Below are 22,081 nucleotides of genomic sequence, written 5' to 3' on the forward strand. Positions count from 1 at the left end.
TGTATGGAAACTCAGTGTCATCATTTTGTAACTCCTTTCCTATGGAATAGTCCATGCACATACAGACGTGGGTGCAGGGGCCCAAGGACTTGGGCCATCTACTGCTGCCATCCCAGGCCATAGCAGAGAGCTGGATCAGAAGAGGAGCAGCTGGGACTAGAACTGGCACCCATATGGGATGCCGGCGCTTCAGGCTAGGGCTTTAACCTGCCTTGCCACAGTGCTGGCCCCATGCTAACTATTTTTTTGCAAAGATGGCAAGAAAATACATTGGGTAAAAGAAAGTCTTTTCAATAAATGCTGCTGGCAAAAATGGATACACATATGTTGGTATACATATATATGTATATATTTGTAGATATACCTATGTATAGCTGATATACAAAGAATCAACTCAAGATGGATCAAAGACATAAATATAAGACCTGAAAATTTAAGTCTATCTATACTTACTATTATCTTTTTTTTCTTAGATTTTTAAATTTTTTTTTTTATTTTGACAGATAGAGTGAGAGAGAGACAGAGAGAAAGGTCTTCCTTCCATTGGTTCACCCCCCAAATAGCTGCTATGGCCGGAGCTATGCCAATTTGAAGCCAGGAGCCAGGTGCTTCCTCCCGGTCTCCCATGTGGGTGCAGGGGCCCAAGGACTTGGGCCATCCTCCACTCTTTTCCTGGGCCAAAGCAGAGAGCTGGACTGGAAGAGGAGCAACTGGGACTAGAACCTGGCACCCATATGGGATGTCAGCACCGCAGGTGGAGGATTAACCAAGTGAGCCACAGTGCCGGCCCCTATACTTACTATTATCAACAAAAAATCTGGGAATAGATTTATAGAATGTACAAGGATAGAATTAAACTAAGTATATATCTTCAAAATTCCTACACATAATTCTGAGACACACTATTCCACTGTGCTTTGTCAATTTGTGCTGTAATTACAAAAACTACTCATTAGTGATCTAAAAGCTATTTTAAAGATCAAATTCCTAAATATACAGACAGCCTTGTATATTTGTATACGTGGCAGGAGAAAATAGGATACATTTCAGAAGCAGTAGCAGGATTGCAGGTGATGGGATATGGAATGAAGGTAATTCAGCCTTTTCTTTTTTAATCTTTGCATTTACTAGTTACAAGAATGAAATGGGTCAGTAATCTGAAAATTCTTCAAGACATTAGGGAAAAATTAATGTTAAAATCAATTAAGTAAAATGCATTACTAATATTCTCCATTAAAAATTATTTCCTTTGAAAAAGAGAACAGTATTACAAGGTTAAAAAATAAACTTGTGTAAAATTTTAAGAACATAATTAATTATTTTAGGTATATTTCAGAAAAATGAAAGTTTGTTTTCCTAAAAATATAATTTTAAAACGAGTTCAAAAGTGACTTCTTAAAGGCCAGAAGAATAAAAATAAAAGAAGATTATCTTAAAGTTACTGGTGGCACAAATATAAATGAAAAAAAGTTAAGTTTAATGGATATTTTAAATCAGAAGAAATACAACGTAATATTAACAGAAAGGATTATAACTAGAAGAAATAATAAAGAGAGAAATCACATAATGAAAAATTTTCCAGGAAATGAAATATTTTCCAAGAAAACCCTATCTCTTTCACTGATCCTCACAGCCTACAGAGGAAAAAACAAATTCCTTAATAAGACAATCAAAGCTACCTATGGTGTTCCACATCTCCAAGCTTTTCCCCCCTTAGCCTCAATATTCAACATACCATGGACCTAATGATTATCTTCTTGATTTTTTCTGAGGTTGTTTTGTCCTCTTATCTTTTAAGGATGAGGTGAGGGCTTAAGAAATTACTTCACCTTCCACTCACTCACTATCACATCTACCTGAGCACCACTACTGTGGACACCAACTATGTACTAGGTATCAGTGAGGTAGGAGAATATAATGGTGAATGCAAAACAGTTACATTCCCTTTCCTGTGGAACTTATGATCCTATAAGGAAGAATGACATTATTTAAAAAAAAAAAACCAGGAAAATACAAAAGTATAGCTAGAAATATAGTGTTATTATAGCTCATAACAGGGAGTTGAAAGGATCAGGGTGATTGTCTAAGAAAGATGAAGGGGGTGGGGCTCATGCTGTTGTATAGCAGGTAAAGCTGCTGCCTGCAGTGCCAGCATCCCATAAGGGCATTGGGCTGCTCCACTTCTGATCCAGCTCTCTGCTTTGGCCTGAGAAAGCAGCAGAAGATAGCTCAAGTAGTTGGGCCCCTGTACCATGTGGGAGACCCAGAAGCAGCTCCTGGCTCCTGGCTTCTGATCAGCACAGCTCCGGCCCTTGTGGCCAATTGGGGAGTGAGCCAGAAGATGGAATTCCTCTCTTTCTCTCTCTGCCTTTCAAATAAATAAATAAATCTTTAAAAAATAATTTAAAAAGGGCTGGCGCCGCAGCTCAATAGGCTAATCCTCCGCCTGCAGCGCCGGCACCCCAAGCCCCTTCTATCAGGTTCTATTTGCCTCTCAATCAGAAAAATTACTTGTAGCTTAGACAGCACCTTTCTTAGCTCCTCTAATAATGACTCTGTCCTTTGTTCTAGGCCCTGTCTAGTGCACTTGGGCCTCATTCCTTTGTAATCATAACCTCTACTCTACCACCAATGGCTCTACTCCCAACTTGTGTGTACTGATGGTCCTCCTCCCCACTTAATGCTGTATAATTGTTCAAACCTGGTAAATGCCACTCTTAGGATCATTGGTTACTATCCTCACTCTGTCTTTTATGACCTTGTCTAAATATGATCAGTCGGCAAACTTGGAAGGCTTCCATAGCCTTGGCAACTCATGACGACAGCCTAGGATGGTTACTGGCGCCATAAACTAGAGTGTCAATGTGTTGGGTCAACAACAGGAGCCACTGTGCAGTTGCTCCTCATGTGGGATCTCTGTCCTTAATGTGCTGTACATTGTGATTTAATGCTATAACTAGCACTCAAACAGTATGTTTCACTTTGTGTTTCTATGTGGGTGCAAACTGTTGAAATCTTTATACTAAATTGATCTTCTGTATATAAAGAGAATTGAAAATGAATCTTGATGCAAATGGAAGGGGAGAGGGAGCGGGAGAGGGGAGGGTTGCGGGTGGGAGGGAAGTTATGGGAGGGGGAAGCCATTGTAATCCATAAGCTGTACACTGGAAATTTATATTCATTAAATAAAAGTTAAAAAAAAAGAAAATAAAATAAAAATAAAAAATAATTTAAAAAGGGCTGGTGCCGCAGCTCAATAGGCTAATCCTCCGCCTGCAGCGCCAGCACCCTGGGTTATAGTCCCGGTCAGGGCGCTGGATTCTGTCCCAGTTGCTCCTCTTCCAGTCCAGCTCTCTGCTGTGGCCCAGGAGTGCAGTGGAGGATGGCCCAAGTGCTTGGGCCCTACACCTGCATGGGAGACCAGGAGGAAGCACCCGGCTCCTGGCTTCGGATCAGCGTGGTGTGCTGGATGCAGTGCGCCGGCCGCAGCAGCCACTGGGGGGTGAAACAACGGAAAAGGAAGACCTTTCTCTCTGTCTCTCTCTCTCACTGTCCACTCTGCCTCTCAAATTAATAATAATAATAATAATAATAATAATAAAAAGATAAAGGGGGTAGGATGCTCTTTATAAAGCAGAGGTTTACAGAATGCTTTCTTCAGATTTTTCTGTTAGTGAAAGCATACTTGAAATGTCTTAAGTGTATCCAAAAAAGGAGAAATATCTTTAATTCTTGTGCTCATAATTAAAATGAATCTTGCTGTATCAGTGGGAGTTTGGTGTAACAGTTAAGTTGCCATGTGGGATACCTGCATCCCATGGAATGCCTGGTTCAAGTCCCAGATCCTCTGCTTGTGATCCAACTTCCTGCTACTGCTTTCTGAAAGGCAGCATGTGATGGCCCAAGTTGTTGGGTCCTGCCACCCTTACTGGAGACTCAGATTGAGGGTCTAGGCTTTGGCCTGGCCCAGCCTTGACTTTTGCAAACATTGTGGAGGGAGTCAACAGATGGAAGATATCTCTGTCTCTCTGCCTTTCCAATAAAATAAAAAAACCTAAAAATTTTTAAAAATCGTGCTTTTATATTTCTTTACAATTATGACTCAATGTACGTAGTGGAGAGTAAAGCAGGCAGCTATTAAATAAGCCGCAAATTAAAGTCATGTTGGAAAAAAATGCATAGGAGGGAAACAATGGTTCTAAGAATTAGAGATGCTTATATCTGGTGGATAAAAAAGGTTTTTTGCAAAAGGGTGGATGGAAAGTTCCATTACCAAAGTTAGCATGATAGAATTTGTTTCAATTGGATATAATTGACTACTTTCAAATAAACTAGGAAACAATGCTAAGAAACAAAAATAATTTCCTTCAGATGGTAATACTAATCTATAAACAGTCAAGTTTAAAAAGTCATTTCTTATTAGATACAGAAATGCCTACTAATAATTGGTAAATTGCAAGTAAAGGGAAAATAAGACATAACTAATTAAAGGCTGATGGTGAGCACAATCCAACACTGTAGATCCATTTTTTTTCTCTGTGATATCACAAAGCCTTTTATTACTTAGAATTGGTGATAACTTTTTGAGTAAGACGTTACTAAATGAGGATCTTAACTTTTTTGACACTGTGAAAAAAGAACAAGTTAACTTACTAAATGTGCCATAATCTCTGAAGAAGTTTATAATTCCTTTTCCTATCTCTGTAACAAAGTTTGCATAACAGGAGAAGTCTCAGTAGAGTTAAAGCATCAATTATTTTCCCATTCTGCAAGTTACACAGGAGGAGGGGAATTATTAACAGGAATGATAAAGCTGTAGTTGCATTTGGTAACACAAAGAGAAGCTTACAAATGAGATGTCTCATTAGCTTGAGCAGATGGATCAAAATTAAAGGCTGAATCGCCAACTTTTAATTTCCCAGTAGCCAAGAAGAGCTTGAAGTCTTGCAGAGTAGGACTGTTGAAAAGTCAACATGAAAAGATTTTCTCCATCTGTTATTACACATGCCTGAGTGGAACACAACTGCATCCTACTGTTTTTAATACTTTTAAGGCAAAGCTGCACATAAAATCTATTAAGTACATGAGCACACAAGTTTAGATGATTGGTATACTGAAGCCCATAGACTACTATGATCAGAGCAGATCAGCATGGTTTTTGAACATGAAATTTGTTCTGTTATAATTTAATCCAAATGAGGAGAAAAAAATGAATTCATTTATATTGAATTCATTATATTATACTTATATTGAAAAGAAACTATTAATTTTTAGAGTGAAAATCGCTTAGTTGCCTGAGACTCACAGTTCCTATTTTTTTAATGGACACATATTTTCAGTCTTCTTAGTAATGGTCTGGAAAGTAGCTGCTCTGATAAAATCAAAGTACCTGAGCAAACCAACCACATAACTAAGACAACTAAACAACTTGAAGGCAGAAAAGCAAAAATAAACCCAAATAACCACTGGAAATATTTTTAAATTAATTATCTAATTTGTTTATTTACTGTATGTTGGGGGGAAGACTCACGCACACACATATACATATACAGAGAGAAAGAGAAAGAGAGAGAGAGACTTTCTCCCACTCATTGGTTTATCCCCTAAATGCCCAAATACCTGAGGTTGGGCCAGGCCTAAGCCAAGAATCAGGAACTCAATCTGGCTTTTCCAAGGGAAGGTACCCTGCTACTTGAGCCTACTGCCTTTCAGAGAAGGTATTAGCAGGAAGACAGAATTAAGATCAGAAGTGACACTCAAATCTAGTCACTCTGATATGCGATGCAGAAGTTAGAAGCATGTCTTAATCATTATGTCAAACATTCATCAGGGAAAGTTTTTTTTTTTTTTAAACTGGGGGGCAGGGGTCTGCATGAGATAGTATCAGGAAAACTTAATTAGCTTTCTTGTACTAGAATCAATCATTCTACTCATTTCTTACTATTGCAACTGCTATCATACATTTTGGCAACATAATAGGGCTAAAGTTTAAGTATGCAGCCCTATAAGAAATAATTTGATGCTTCCTTAATAATAAAGAAAATCATGCTTATCCAATATGTAGTTGCTGCTTCATAATAATGCAACTAATGTGAAGTTAGTTATGACCCTAACTAAATTCCAGAAGCAAATCTCTCCTTCCTCACACATAGTTTACTTTACTTAGATATACAATAAGGTATTTAAACAGAAAAGGATCTCTTAGAATGAAGTGCATAGACTTTTCAGTCATCAGAATTGGGCAAAAACATAATTAATCTGGCTATCTTTGTTTTAGAAAAGATTTAAAGGGTGTTAATTATATATTTTCCATTTTCTGATGGATGCATACAAATTCACTTGTTTCAAATGATCATTTGGGGCCATGTACAGTCAGTCATTTGGGATAACGCTATCTTTAATTTTAATTATGATGAAAAAATTCCGAAGCTCCTGGCTTCGGATCAGCATGGTGCGCCGGTCGCAGTGCGCCGGCCGCGACGGCCATTGGAGGGTGAACCAACGGCAAAGGAAGACCTCTCTCTCTGTCTCTCTCACTGTCCACTCTGCCTGACAAAAAAAATAAAAAAATAAAAAAATAAAAAGAATTCCACTCAGAATGCTTACTATTCAACTGGAAAATTCATTGCTAAACTTATAATAAAAGCATAGGGCACTAACACCACCACTCAGTGAGGGTTATCCCTGCAACGAGATTTTTAAAAAGGCAAAATAATCCTGTGTGGAGTTCAAAATCCCTGAAAACAAACCTCCACATGATTGTCAATAATGAAGGACTATCGTAAAAGAATCCTTGTGTGATGGAATAAATTATGGATTTCCAACCTTGTTGAAACAGGAATCTACCTTAGCTTCCAAAATGAAACTATTAAACATCTCTGCTTTCCAAGTATCTGTGCTGCAATTTTCAGTGCTGGGTATATCCCAAAGGTAATCAGTAGAAGCTGCCACTTATCAAGTTCGATGAACTTACAGGTTAAATAGTACTTGGCAGATCAACTTGGAAATAAAAGGCTTAAACAGATAAAGCAATCCTTTTGAAAAGATTGATAAATTAAGTTTTGGGCATCTATTTCTACTATACACAATACATGTAATAAAGAAATGAAAAGCATACAACTTTGTTGTTCAATTAATTTGCAAAATAATTCTTGAGATGACTGCAATAATGAAAATAATTTGTTATGTATTCAGTACTTACAATCTGAAGGTGCTCACATTTGTAATTTCAGCAAAACTACAGATAAATTTCAAGTAGTGGATTATATTTTTGCTGTATTTCATATTTCCCATCATCTCGCTAAGTATATTCAATCTTTGAAGATGAGGCAATTTGTCATAATCAATTTGTGCAGGAAACATCATGATGATGTTGAAATGCAGACACACCCATTTGTTCATACACTATGCATGGCTACTTTCATGCTATAAGGGCCAAGCTGAGCAGCAACAGAAAACACAAGGTACAAAAGGCCTTAAATATTTACTCCCTGCTGCTTTACAGAAAAATTTTGCTGGCTTCGGACCTAGAACAAATAGTTGCTGTTCAGTAACTTTTTTTTTTCATTTAAAGAAAGAAAGTTCATGTTTGACAACTATTTATTTATAAAGCGATAAATAACATAACCCCAAAACAGTTTTGAATGAGGATCAGAGAACTCTGATGTAAAATAAATGCAGATAAAAGTGATATGACACTGGTTAGCACTCCACATTCACATGGCCTGGATTTGAAAGTGCTTGGGAAGACTGACTTGAATGTGTTCCTTCACCTGGTACAGACTCTGTCTTCATTTGTCAAGAGAGGATGATACTGCCTACTTCATAGGTTGCTGAGATAATTCAATGAAATAACAAATGGAAGATGATTTGATCAGTTTCAGGCATTTATTAAGAGCTAGGAAAAGTTAAGCATTATTATTATTATTGTTGTCATTATTATGTAGATTATATAATCAGGATTTACTTTATTTAAAAGTTATTCTTGAAACCAAAAGCTACTGAGATTAATGAGAAATCTGATTTTAAAACTGTTTCCCGAAGACAGACATAGTGCCTCAAGGAGGCACAGAAGGCAGGGTTCCATGCTCCACAGTACAGTTCATCTTTGATTTGTTTTATATATTGGAGCTATAAACAAGATTTTGTCTGGGGGAAAAAGAAGATGCCACTGACCTCAAAAGGAATTTAAAAACCAAAGGGGCAGAGAAAAACTTCATGTACCATAAAAAGCTAACACATTAAAAAAAAATAATCTCACAAAATAAAGTTGTCACCCAAACCATAAACAATCAGGTAATAATTAACTTTTATATAAGTAATTATTGTCATTCCAGTTTCTCTTTAGCAATTTTGATTAGAGAATTCTGGACAAGAGAAATGTTGAAACATCTTAATTTCTAAACCTATACCAAACAATACAAAACTGTATTATATATATTTCAATTGATACGACTTCATGAAAAACAGTTAAGGGCCAGTGTTGTGGCATAGTTGGTAAAGCTGCTGCCTGCAGTGCCAACATAACATGTGGGTGCTGGTTCAATTCCTGGCTGCTCCACTTCCGACCCAGCTCCCTGCTAATGTGCCTGGGAAAGCAGTGGAAGATGGTCCAAGGCCTTGGGCCTCTGTACACCCACACTGGAGACCCGGAAGAAGATCCTGGCTCCTTGCTTTGGATTGGCCCAGCGCCAGCCGCTGCAGCCATTTAGGGAGTGAACCAGTGGATGGAACATTCCCCCCACTCCCCTCTCTGCCTCTCTGTAACTTTGCTTTTCCAATAAATAAATAAATCTTTGGAAAAAAGTTATTAAAATAAAAAAAGAACAGTTAAGAATAAAATATATGGGGGAGGGGGCGGTGCACTGAGGTACAGCAGGTTAAGCCACTACTTGGGATACCTGACTCCCACATGGGAGTGCTGGTTTGAATCCCAGCTAGATGCTTTAGATCCAGCTTTCTGCTAATGTGCTTAGGAGGCAGTGGATGAAGGTCTAAGTACCTGCATCCCTGCCACCCATGTGGGATACTGGGATATAAAATCTCTGGCTCCTGCCTTCAGCCTGGCATAGCCTGGGCTATTGCAGGCATTTGCGCAATGAAGCAGTGGATGAAAGGTCTCTTTCTCTCTTTTTTTTGCTCTCATTCTCACTCTCATTCTGTATGTCTCTCTTGTCTCTCCCTCTGTCACTTTGTCTTTCAAATGAAACTAAATCTTTCTGAGTTAAAGCTAAAAAACATATTTTAAATTTTACATTATATATGAAAAATACCAACTATAATTTTTGAAGTGTGAAATAAACTTGGTGCTCCCTTATAAGAGTAACAGAAACTATTACTCTTATATATTATTATATATATTATATAATACACATATTATATAATATATATTATATATATTCATTTTCTTATATATCTGATTAAAATGGCAAAAAAAAACCAGCATGACCTATAAATACTGGGTTGATAATGTTATCTATGAAAATTTTAGGACTTACATGGTTACCCATTGGGTAAAAACAGCTATTTAGAAATAAAACCTCTGAGTCACTGCCTCAGAATTCAAGAAAAGATTTTTTAAGAGACTAAAAATCAATAATTTTTATCATTAAACATTCTTTAAAAACAGGATAAAATAAATTAAATGTACCTGGTGTCCATCCTTTACTTGCTTTAAAACACTTTCATAACACACTTCATCCATGTTATTCAATTGCTGCACCTTTAAATTTTCAAGACATGAAAAATACAAAGCGGAACAATTATAAGCTTTCTAACAACAAATAAAATTTTGCTAATACTAATGCATCTTTTTTATTTTCAGATGAATCAGAATACAGAAAAAAGAAACACCCAATATGTAACAATCTATATGAAATAAACACAATACAATTAAAAATACAGATAAAATATTTCAGATAATAGTTTCAGAGTACTAATTCTGCCAATGTATCAAAAGACATCATCTTTCAGGATAATACACCAAAGAAAAATTAGAATAATAAAATCTTCTCTTTGCTTTTTCCAGAGAAGCATGTTTTTCAGGCTGTTTTCTGGCATTTCATCCTATAAACTACACAGCTTTTCTATTTAATTCTCCAAGTTGCAAGAACACTAGAGGTTGACTATCAAACGGCATGTAAGATCTGAGTGGAGATGTAACTAGGAGAACAGTATTTTTTCATAAAAACTGAATCATATCATGAGCTTCTAAATGAAACTTTAAGGAACCTACAAGAATTTCTTTTTGCTAGGAACTAACAAATTGACAACAAATTATAAGACATATTAATGACTCTTTTAGGGAATACTTAATGATTACCAACTACAGATTTTAACCAAGTATAAAACTACTAGATTTTAATCAGAAAAAAAATCTGTATTTACTACCATCATACACTTGTATAATTTAAAGTTTGTATGAGTTGTAATTTTAAAAAATTTGCCAAATTTCTAAATCTTCAAAATAAATGACAGCTCATCATCTAACACTATCCTATTCATGATTATAATGCTAACATGTTGTGATAAAAATTCTTTGAATTTAATTAGCTTAAAAGAATTACCAACTTATACGGTACAATTGCAGGAAAATTAAGTTTAAGATGGCTGACAAGCATCTGCAACAATTTCCTTCTCTTTATCTCTCTGTGAGAACCATCTGCTATCAATTAAATTATAAAGCTAAGAACATTCTAAAGCTATAAACAGTTCCACATCTAGCCTAATGATACATTAAAAAACTAAATAATCAAATGTATATTAAGGCATGGCCAAAAAAAAAATAACAAGTGATACTGACAAGCACTTGAAACAGTTAATGAAGTTTAAAATATGCATATCACAACTACTACCATGTTGTAAACTATTCTCTTTTGTACAAATCTGAAATGGCTCCCAACAATTTAAGAAATCTTACTTTTATGCAATGCATAAAATACCATACATAATAACTTTGTAATAAAAGTCACTTCTCACATTTTTAGCTCAATTTTTACTTACAATGGCATAAGGTAAAAATGACCCTTTTTAAATAATGAAATGCTTCTTAGACAAGAAGTAATACAATAAAAACAAAGGCTGACCTAACAATACATGACTCCATTATGCTTTTAGTAAAAAGATCAAGAAGTACGTAAGTATTCCCTAATACTAAATATAATACCAAATATTAAAAATAGCTGTTGTTGAACAGAATGATAGTTTTCCTTTTATTATAGAATAAATCAATAATAAGCACCCTAACAGTGCAAATGTACATGGTAGTAAATGTTTGAAGAATTAGTTAAACAAGTCCTTTTATGGACTATAAAATACTAAAATGTCATTTACGGGGCTGGTGATGTGGTATAGTGGGTTAAGCCTCCACCTGCAGCGTCATAATCTCAAATGGGCACCATTCAAGTCCTAGCTGTTCCTCTTCTGATCCAGCTCTCTGCTATGGCCTGGGAAAGCAGAAGATGGCCCAAGTCCTTGGGCTCCTGCACCCAGGTAGGAGACCCAGAAGAAGCTCCTGGCTTTAGGTTGGCTCAGCTCCAGCCTTTGTGGCCATCTAGGAAGTAAACCCGCAGATGGAAGTCCTCTCTTTTTCTCTCCCTCCGTGACTCTACCTCTCAAATAAATCTCTAAAAAAAGTCATTCATATGCATAATGTGGCAATTATAAGTTAAACAGCATAACTCTTTTGATGGTTGCTACCATTAAATTAATTTTCATTTGCATATGTAGTATTATATACTTTAAATGATTATTAAATCAAAATAATATTACAGTAGTAAGAGTTTATATTATTTTACAATGTCCTTCTACCATACCAAAAAAACCCTGAAAATGTTTCACTTTTAAGAGATGAGACTACACAGCATACATTGAAAACAGCAATACCAACTACCACCACCAAGTTTCTGCAAGAGGACTTGCTCTTTCACAAATGGTTGAGGGACAGACGCTTGATTATGTCATACTAGTAAAGTTACTCTGTTAGAACCTCTAATTCCAAGCAAGTATTCACAAACATGCCAGTAAAGATATTTTTAGAAAACAAATGTTTCATTATTAAAGCGAATATTTACCTTATTTGCACTTTTAATCCCCAAAAATGTCTGTCCAAGAGGTACTGGTCGAAAACGGCCATCGAAGTAGAAAAGTCCAATGTAAGGATTAACATGTAAAAACGTGGCAACATCGAGGTAGTTGGGTAAGGTTGCAGACAGTCCAAGAATCCTTATCATACTCTGTGTGGATTCAACCTAAACGGATTATTTTGATTAGACTTATTTTAAATAGACATAGGTTATTTAAATAAATTTAACTAAAAAAATACCATCACATGTTCTATTAATGGGATCTCTGAAAACTGTACATGGAGGGGTCAGTACTGTTGTACAGACAGTAAAGCCTCCTGTGCAGTGCAGGCATCCAATGCAGCTCCCTGTCAATGTGCCTGGGAAAGCATCAGAGGATGGCTCAAGTGCTTGGGACCCTGCACTCATGTGGGTGACCGGGATAACGGTCTTGGCTCCTGGTTTCAGTCTGTTGCAGCTCCGGCCTTTGTGGTTATTTGGGGAGTGAACCAGTGGATGGAAGATATCTCTCTCTCTCTCTCTCTCTCTCTCTCTCTCTCTCTCTGCAACTCTGCCTTCCAAACCTATAAAACAAATTCTAAAGAAAACAAACTGTACATGGAAATGAGTTTAGAGGTCAACTGAGGGTCCCATCGTATCAGACACTGTAGTCCTTAATTCACAAGCTTAATTCAATAAATATTTAAAGAACTCTGCACTCATCAAAATTAAAAATAAATGTGGAAATTTACATTAAATTTCCATATAAGAATTTATAACAATTAAATGTTTTATTAAAGGGGGCCAGCACAGTGGCACAGCAGGTTAAGCTGCATTCTGCAGCGCGGGCATCCCAGGCGCTGGTTTGAGTTCCAGCTGCTCCACTTCCAATCCAGCTCCCGGCTAATGGGCCTGGAAAAGCAGTGGAAGATGGCCCAAGTGCTTCCCACATAGGAGACCCAGAAGAAGCTCCTGCCTCCTGGCTTTGGCCTGGCTCAGCCCTGGCCATTCCAGTCGATTTTGGAGTGAACCAGTGGATGGAAGATTTTTCTGTCTCTTCCTCTCTATCTGTAGCTCTGACTTTCAATTAAAATAAATAAGCAAATAAATCTTTAAAAAAACTGGTTTATTTGGCCACAAAAACTCCATAAATTCCAAAGGTAAAAATCGTATCAGCCAGATTATCTGATTACAATGTAATACACCTAGAAAGATAAAAGCAAAAGATGGCCAAAAACTTCTATTCACTTAATAATTAAAACACAGAAAGACAAATACTATATGTTGTCTCTCACATGCGGAAGTTAAACAAAAAGTTACTTTGAAATTAAAACACTGATTACTAAGGCTGGGACAGCGGGTGAGGGAATTGAATAATGGGTACCAAAACACAATCAAATATAAGATACAAGTCCTAGTGTTCTATAGCACAGTGGAACACCTGGAGCTTACAATAATATAGTATATACTAAATAAAGCACTTGAAGAGAGGGGCTGATGGGCTCCAAACACGAAGATAAAGAAACAGAAAGGTTAGATGGTGGCTTGATTGGTTTATGCTGTGTATATGCGTTGGGATACTGCACTGTGCCCCATAAAAATGTACAGCTACTGAGTGTTAATCAAAAGCTTTAAAAACAGAATTAAAAGGAAAAATTATGTAATATAATTTTATCAGAAAAATTATTAAAAAATAGATTATTATGATCACACAATGCTATTGTCAATCCACATTAAGTTTTCTGGGGAAGGTATTGATAAGTTTGCTCAGTCTTAGGAGAATAAATAGGTATAAACAAATTAGTCCAATTTGATTAAAATTAGAATCATCCGTCCACCGATGCTGGGTAGGGACCTAAAGCACAGGCACTGGGGAAGCTGTACTGAATAAGATCAATTCATACATGTAAAGACATTTGCAGGAACATAAAGAGGGAGGATTCAAAAATGACACAGATGGCTACAAATTAAAGTACAAAGCATACACAACATTTTATGATGTTTTGTTTTCTCTAAAGAAATCTTACAAATATCAGTAAAAACACAAACCAACTCCACCAAAGGCAAAGAACTCCACATAACCAGAAATGACCACTATTCGTATTTTTTTAAAATAAATTCTTCACAACATACAGGCATTAGAATAATGACTTTAATAACACGTTAGTTTTGTGTAGTACTAGTGATGATTTCAGAGAGAAGGAAAATGACATTTGGTTTTAAAATCACTATTTAAAACACAAAAGTTATTGAACTTTTTTTTTTTTTTTTTTTGATAGGCAGAGTTAGACAGTGAGAAAGAGAAAGACAGAGAGAAAGGTCTTCCTTCTGTTGGTCACTCCCCAAATGGCTACATCTGGCGCGCTGCGCCGATCCAAAGACAGGAGCCAGGTGCTTTCTTCTGGTCTCCCATGTGGGTGCAGGGCCCAAGCACTTGGGCCATCCTCCACTGCCTTCCCGGGCCACAGCAGAGAGCTGGACTGGAAGAGGAGCAACCGGGACAGAATCCGGTGCCCCAACCAGGACTAGAACCTGGGGTGCCGGCGCCGCAGGCAGAGGAGCCGCGGCGTCGGCTAATGAATTTATTTTAAGATATTTTAATACTAAAATCATGATACCCTAACACCAAAATTTTTTTTTTCCTGCTAAAAAGCTATTTAACAAAGTTAGTTAAGAAGACAACTAGTTCTCAATAGGATTGGGATCTCTTATACTTTTATCTTTTTCTGAGTTCTTCCCAATCATGCCAAGTGTGTTAATACCATAGTGCCACTTCAGATCCTGAATAGAATCTACAATGTACTGGAAATGCTTCCGATGGCATGTCTACCTTAGGGACAAATACTGATGTGTTATGTGAAACACCGCCATCTACTGGGAAGATCTGGTCATCACAAGGAACAAACAGGAATCTTCCTTCACCCTTAAAATTGCTACTGAAACTGCACTAGGAGTTTGGAAATATGAGAAGAATCAAATAGACCATTTTGTCAAGGAGATTAAAATCTAGTAATGGATATAGAGAAAAAGATTTAACTATATCAAGTTGTGAAATTAAGGAAGACAACAATAAATGCTAACAATGTGCAAAGGGTGTAGAGTGGGAATGAGGTAATTCCTTCTGACTGAGGAATAAGGAAACACTTCTCTGTGCAGGTAGGAGTATTTGACAGAATTTAAAATGACAGATTTTCAGTAAATGGATATGGAGAATGATAAAGAAAGAAAACATATGCTTTAGCATTTATAACCTATACTCTTGCAATCAAGAACACATTCTATCTCAAGTAAGACTACTTTCATCTCTGAAAGAGATGGCACTGGAAGGTTAGTAGAGGAAAGATCAACTAGGTTTGTAGGACTCAAACCTACAGTAGCTAATAGAAGTTAAGATTAGCAGGTAGACCATAATTTCTAATACCCTCCTAAAAAATCTGAATAGTTCTCTTAAACAAATGACAAGTCAGCAAAGGTGAACAGAAGTGAAAAAAATTTGCTTTTTGCTTTTTTTTTTTTTTTTTAATAAAAATAGGACCACTGAACTAGTAGTTTGTAAACATGACAAGAATCAAACAGACCCTTCAGCCAGTGAGATGAAAGTATACTGAGGGATACAGAAGAACAGAATTAACCACAGCAAGCTGTGAAATTTTAGGGAAGACTATGATAACTACTAAAAATGTATAAAGAAAGGGAAAGCAGAAAAAATACAATTCAAGTAAAGAGGTATTGATACATTCATAGTATATATTTCAATATACATATTAATAGCACATACATTAAAATGTTATAATGTATTAATATGGAATTAGTATGCTTAAATTATATATTTCATCTAGCTCCCTGCTAATGTGCCTGGGAAAGCAGCAGAAGATAGCCCAAGTCCTTGGGTCCCTGCACCCACGTGAGAGAACTGAAGGGAGTTCCAGACTCTTGGCTTTGGCCTGGCTAAGCCCAGCCATTGCAGCCATTTGGGAAGTGAACCAGCAGATCAAAGATCTCTCTTTCTCTCCCCCTTTCCCTTAATGTCATTCTGTATAACTTTACCTTTCAAATCAATAATAAATCATTTTTTTTAAAGTAAAAGAGAGAAAATTGTTGCTCACTTTTCTCTTTACATAAAAGAGATTGTGTTAAAGAATATCTTACATTTTCAATGAAGAATATAACATGGGTATCTTTTAAACCTAGTTAATATAGCTCTACTTCATTCTTTTTAAAGGATGCAAAGTAGCATTTCTCTGCTTGAATATATTATAATTTACTAATCCATTTCTTCAACTGTTAAATATCTAGTTGTTTCCAAAATATTATATATTAAAAAGAGGGCTTCAATAAATATTTGCATTAATAAACTATTATGGGTCTGCACTATTATCTCCAATGGTTGTCGTCTTAGAAGTAAAAATACAGGGTAGTTTTTTGTGGATGCTATCAAATGACATTTTATTTTCATTTTTGCCAGTCTCATAGAAATGTCTCATGTGCTGTGGATTCCCTTTAATGCCTTTTCCAGATTTCTCAGTATTTTCATTTCTTCTATAAAATGATTCTTTCAATTTGCTAAGCTTATTTTCTCACTAATTCATAAAAACTTTTTTGTCTGCTGGTTCACTGTTCAAATGGCTGCAACTGCCAGATCTGGGCCAGGCCTAAGCCAGGAGCCAGGAACTCCATACTGGTCTCCTACATGGGAGATGTAGTCAGGTACTCAGGTCATCATCCAATGCTTTCCCAGACACACTAGCTGGAAGCTGGATAGGAAGTGGATCAGCCAGAACTCCAGCTGGCACACTTGTATAAGATGCTAATGTCTCAAGTGGTGGATTAATCTGCTGGGCCACAATGCTGGTACCTCTCTGCCCCCCAAGATTATTTTTAAAATCTCTCCTATTTGTTCTTAATGGAGTTCAGAGTTTTGTTTGATGCAATTATATCTTTAATCTGCCCAGAATTTTATTTTGTATTCATAAGATGAAAAACACACTAACATCTTTAAATTCTTTTATACAATATATCATTTCTTAAAGCTTTTTTTCAGCTAACGATTTATTTATTTGAAAGTCAGAATTTACAGAGGGAGGGACAGAGAGAGACATTTTGCATTTGCTGTTTCACTCCCCAAATGGCAGCAATAGCCAGAGCTAGTGTAGGCCAGGGGGAAGACAGGAGTCAGGAGCTTCCTCCAGGTCTCCCACGTGGGTGCAGGGGCCCAAAGCACTTGGGCCATCTTCCGCTGCTTTTCCAGGTGCATCAGCAGAGAGCTGCTTAAGTGGAACCGGCACCCAAACGGGATGCTGGCACTGCAGATGGCGGTTTAACCCAGTACACCATAGTGCCGGGCGTTTCTTAAAATTTCTTATTTTCTTAAAATTTCCTATCTTTTTCATACTGAATTAGCATTCTTGCATCTGGATCAGGGATATTTAGGATATGAAATATAAAACAGCTTATATCCAACTAGATATCTGAGATGAGGGAGAGTATTAAACTAAACTTGACTATGACTTCAGATTTGGGCCTGTGAACCAAGTTGACTGTGGTGTCATATGCTAATTACAAAGGCAAGATGACAGATTCCTAACATGCTTAGCAAGAGATGTCTACTGAACATCAAGCAGAAGCATACAATTGTGCTTGGATATAGCTATCAGTTAGGAAGATGGAGATATGCATCTTACATATACTATAAAAATTTCAATGACATAGGCATACAGGTGACATTTTCCCAGGGTAGATATTTAGACTGAGGAAAGAAGATGACCAGTGATGGAGTGTTGGAAAACAAACATTTCAAAGGTGAGAACAGGAGTCAAGAAAAGGAGTGTGGGAAAGAGCAGTTAGGTATGTGAAAAAGATTCAAGTAAAGAAAATCAGGACAGAATGGCATAATGGAGACAAAGGGAAGTCTTCAGATTGAGGAAATAAAAAATAAAAAAATGGGTTTGAGAGCTCTTGTTAACTAGTGATCCTGGTTAAAAAAAATATATATATATATATTATCTGTGCTCAAGCAATGACCAGGCTGCAATGGTTGAAAGCCAAAAGGGAAACAGTGAATATAGGTCAAAATTTCCAGAAGCTATGTAAAGCAGACTTTTATTAAGCAGAAGCTACTGGAGAAGGATAGATTTAAGGGAGATTTTGTGGTGAAAATGGAAGTCACTTTGTGATTCTTTTAAGTTGAAGAGTCACTGTGCACTGAGTGAGCAGTCAGAAAAGGGGCAAAGTAGGCCAGTGTCGCGGCTCACTTGGCTAATCCTCCACTTGCAGCGCCGGCACCCAGGGTTCTAGTCCCGATCGGGGCGCTGGACTCTGTCCTGGTTGCTCCTCTTCCAGTCCAGCTCTCTGCTGTGGTCCGGGGAGGCAGTGAAGGATGGCCCAAGTCCTTGGGCCCTGCACCCGCATGGGAGACCAGGAAGCAGCACCTGGCTCCTGGCTTCGGATCCGCGCAGTGTGGCCAGCCACTTGGGGGTGCACCAACGGAAGGAAGACCTTTCTCTCTGTCTCTTTTTCTCACTGTCTAACTCTGCCTGTCAAAAAGAAAAAGGAAAAAAAGAAAAAAGAAAAGGGGCAACGTATGAAGAGAAAGGAATGGAGTTGAAGGCAAGGTGAGAAGGAACCTTGGAGAAAATGAAGAGGGGTACAACGACGGGCATGCTTATAGGTGGCTGTGGGCAGGCTGACATTTTTCTAGGTAGGGTTAGAAACTGACAGCATTTCAGCACAAGAGAAGCCACTTCTGATCAGTGAAAAGTATTGTCATATAAGCTTGAAGCACAACGGGGTGGGGAAGAACCACAGAGCAGACTGGTGAAGTTTGAAAGTGGAAACAATAGAACAGCAGCTTAGCAGTTCACAGGATAATCCCAGGAATCCAGGTGAATTCAGACTCTCTGAATATATAGTCTACCTCAGTCTCTGAATGTCTACTGCTGTTTATCTACATCACCGCGTGAGCTTTACCGGTGATTAGCAGGCTGGCTGCAGATGCAGACATGGCTCAACTGCTTCACTGACATAATTTTTTCAGGTACTCAGGGGATAAGTAAGTTACTGACAAGAAAATAACTGGTCACGGAGCCAAGGCTATTTGAGAAAGAAAACAAAGGCAGTAGACTATGAATTGAAGACAAAAAAATGGGGAGTCAAGGATGCAGAGTTTTGGATTAGATCGACATGCTGATGTTCATCTGCAGTCTGCGTATGTACAATCTACCAGAAAACTTCTTCTAGTATTCATAAGCTTTCAATCTTTTCACTTAATGAAAAGATAGAAAATATCATGAGACTCTTGGCACTGGTTAAAACCAATTTCGGTTTTAACAATATATGAATAACCAAAAAAGCCAAAACCAAAAGACTAAACGCTCTTGTCCTCTTTAAAACTATTAAGATAATTCACACTTGGCAATCATTAATTCACTTTGTTTAGTGTGCTCAGAAACAAGTAAATATTGTTCAAGTTTCTGGGGAGGAAAGAGAAAAGAAGTGGATCAAAAAAGTAATATTCTCCTATGCTCTATAACATTTTAATTCTGCTTAGTCAACATTAGATTCAGTTTTGCAAACAACATATATTTACAATGGAAGGTTTCCAGTATTTATTTTGTTTAATTTTAAAAGACTTCATCAAAATAAGACTTGGAAGAAAGGATAGGAACCTTTTAACATGAAAATGAAATCACTATAGGTTTCTCCATAATACAATTATCATTGTTTGCATGAACAATACAGATTAATATTCCCTTTGAATGGCACGAATTACATTTATTTTTTTTTTTTTATTTTTTTTTTAATTAAACTTTTATTTAATGAATATAAATTTCCAAAGTATAGCTTGTGGGTTACAATGGCTTCCCCCCTCCCATAACCTCCCTTCCGCCCGCAACCCTCCCCCCTCCCGCTCCCTTTCTCCCTCCATTCGTGTAAAGATTCATTTTCAATTCTTTTTGTATACAGAAGATCAGTTTAGTATATATTAGGTAAAGATTTCAACATTTTGCCCATATAGCAACATCAAGTGAAAAAACTACCATTGGATTACTAATTATAGCATAAAATAGCAATGTACAGCACATTAAAGACAGAGATCCTACATAATTTTTTTTCAAAATAATTAATTTTCTATGCCATTTCCGTTTTAACACCAGGTTGTTTTTTTTTTTTCATTTCCAATTCTCTTTATATACAGAAGATCACTTCAGTATATAATTAGCAAAGACCTCATCAGTCTGCGCCCACACAGAAACGCAAAGTATAAAAATACTGTTTCAGTACCAGTCGTAGCATCACTTGGCTTTAGACGACACATTGGGGACAGATCCCGCATGGGGTGTAAGTACACAGTGACTCCTGTTGCTGACTTAACAATTTGACACTCCTGTTCATGGCGTCAGTAATCTCCCTGGGCTCTAGTCATGAGTTGCAAGGGCTATGGAAGCCTTTAGGGTTCGCTGACTTTGATCTTATTCCGATAGGGTCATAGTCAAAGTGGATGTTCTCTCCTCCCTTCGGAGAAGGGTACCTCCTTCTTTGATGGCCCCGTTCTTTCCACTGGGATCTCACTCACAGAGATCATTCACTTAGGTCTTTTTTTTTTTTTCCCATGGTATCTTGGCTTTCCATGCCTGCTATACTCTCATGGGCTCTTCAGCCAGATCTGAATGCCTTGAGGGCTGATTCTGAGGCCGGAGTGTTGTTTAGGACATCTGCCATCCTATGAGTCTGCTGTGTATCCCACTTCCCATGTTGGATCTTTCTCTCCCTTTTTGATTCTATCAGTATTAGCAGATACTTATCTTGTTTGTGTGATCTCTTTGACTCTTAGACCTATCAGAGCTATCAATTGTGAGCTGAAATTGATCACTTGGACTAGTGCGATGGCATTGGTACATGCCATCTTGATGGAATTGTGTTGGAATCCCCTGTACATTTCTAACTCCCCCATTTGCAGCCAGTCCGATTGAGCATGTTCCTAATTGTTTACCTCCTCCCTCTCTTTTTCCACTCTTAGATTTAACAGGGATCACTTTTCAGTTAAAATTTAAACACCTGAGAATAATTGTGTGTTAATTACTGAGTTCAACCAATAGTACTAGAACAACAACAACAACAACGAATACTAAAAAGGATAGAGTATTACATTGTACATCTAAAGTCAGGACAGGAGCTGATCAGTTCATTGTTGCTTATAGTGTCCATTTCACTTAACAGGTTTTCTCTTTGGCGCTCAGTTGTCACCGATCAGGGAAAACAAATGAAATTTGTCTCTTTGGGACTGGCTTAATTCACTCAGCATGATGTTTTCCAGATTGCTCCATCTTGTTGCAAATGACTGGGTTTCATTGTTTCTTACTGCTGTATAGTATTCTATGGAGTACATGTCCCATAATTTCTTTATCCAGTCTACTGTTGATGGGCATTTGGGTTGGTTCCAGGTCTTAGCTATTGTGAATTGAGCTGCAATAAACATTAATGTGCAGATGGCTTTTTTATTTGCCAAATTAAATTCCTTTGGGTAAATTCCAAGGAGTGGGATGGCTGGGTTGTATGGTAGGGTTATATTCAGGTTTCTGAGGAATCTCCAGACAGACTTCCATAGTGGCTTAACCAGTTTGCATTCCCACCAACAGTGGGTTAGTGTCCCTTTTTCCCCACATCCTCTCCAGCATCTGTTGTTGGTAGATTTCTGAATGTGAGCTATTCTCACCGGGGTGAGATGGAACCTCATTGTGGTTTTGATTTGCATTTCTCTGATTGCTAGTGATCTTGAACATTTTTTCATGTGTCTGTTGGCCATTTGGATTTCCTCTTTCGAAAAATGTCTATTGAGGTCCTTGGCCCATCTCTTAAGTGGGTTGTTTGTTTTGTTGTTGTGGTTTTTCTTGATTTCTTTGTAGATTCTGGTTATCAATCCTTTATCTGTAGTATAATTTGCGAATATTTTTTCCCATTCTGTTGGTTGCCTCTTCACTTTCCTGACTGTTTCTTTCGAGGTACAGAAGCTTCTCAATTTG

At 37.3% G+C, this 22,081-nt stretch overlaps 1 protein-coding gene across 5 annotated transcripts in view; it reads right to left on the reverse strand.

Annotated features, from left to right (window-relative positions):
* ASCC3 (activating signal cointegrator 1 complex subunit 3) overlaps nucleotides 1–22,081 on the reverse strand; it is a 382,634-nt gene that overhangs the window by 203,370 nt on the left and 157,183 nt on the right. For all 5 annotated transcript variants that reach the window (XM_062186549.1, XM_062186553.1, XM_062186551.1 and 2 more), the window contains 2 exons: nucleotides 12,072–12,248; nucleotides 9,650–9,721 (listed from right to left, as the gene is read on the reverse strand). In XM_062186549.1, the coding sequence (XP_062042533.1) occupies nucleotides 9,650–9,721; nucleotides 12,072–12,248 (249 nt within the window). The remainder of the gene's footprint in view (nucleotides 1–9,649; nucleotides 9,722–12,071; nucleotides 12,249–22,081) is intronic.

This window comes from Lepus europaeus, chromosome 3 (assembly GCF_033115175.1).
Source record: "Lepus europaeus isolate LE1 chromosome 3, mLepTim1.pri, whole genome shotgun sequence".
NCBI lineage: Eukaryota > Metazoa > Chordata > Mammalia > Lagomorpha > Leporidae > Lepus > Lepus europaeus.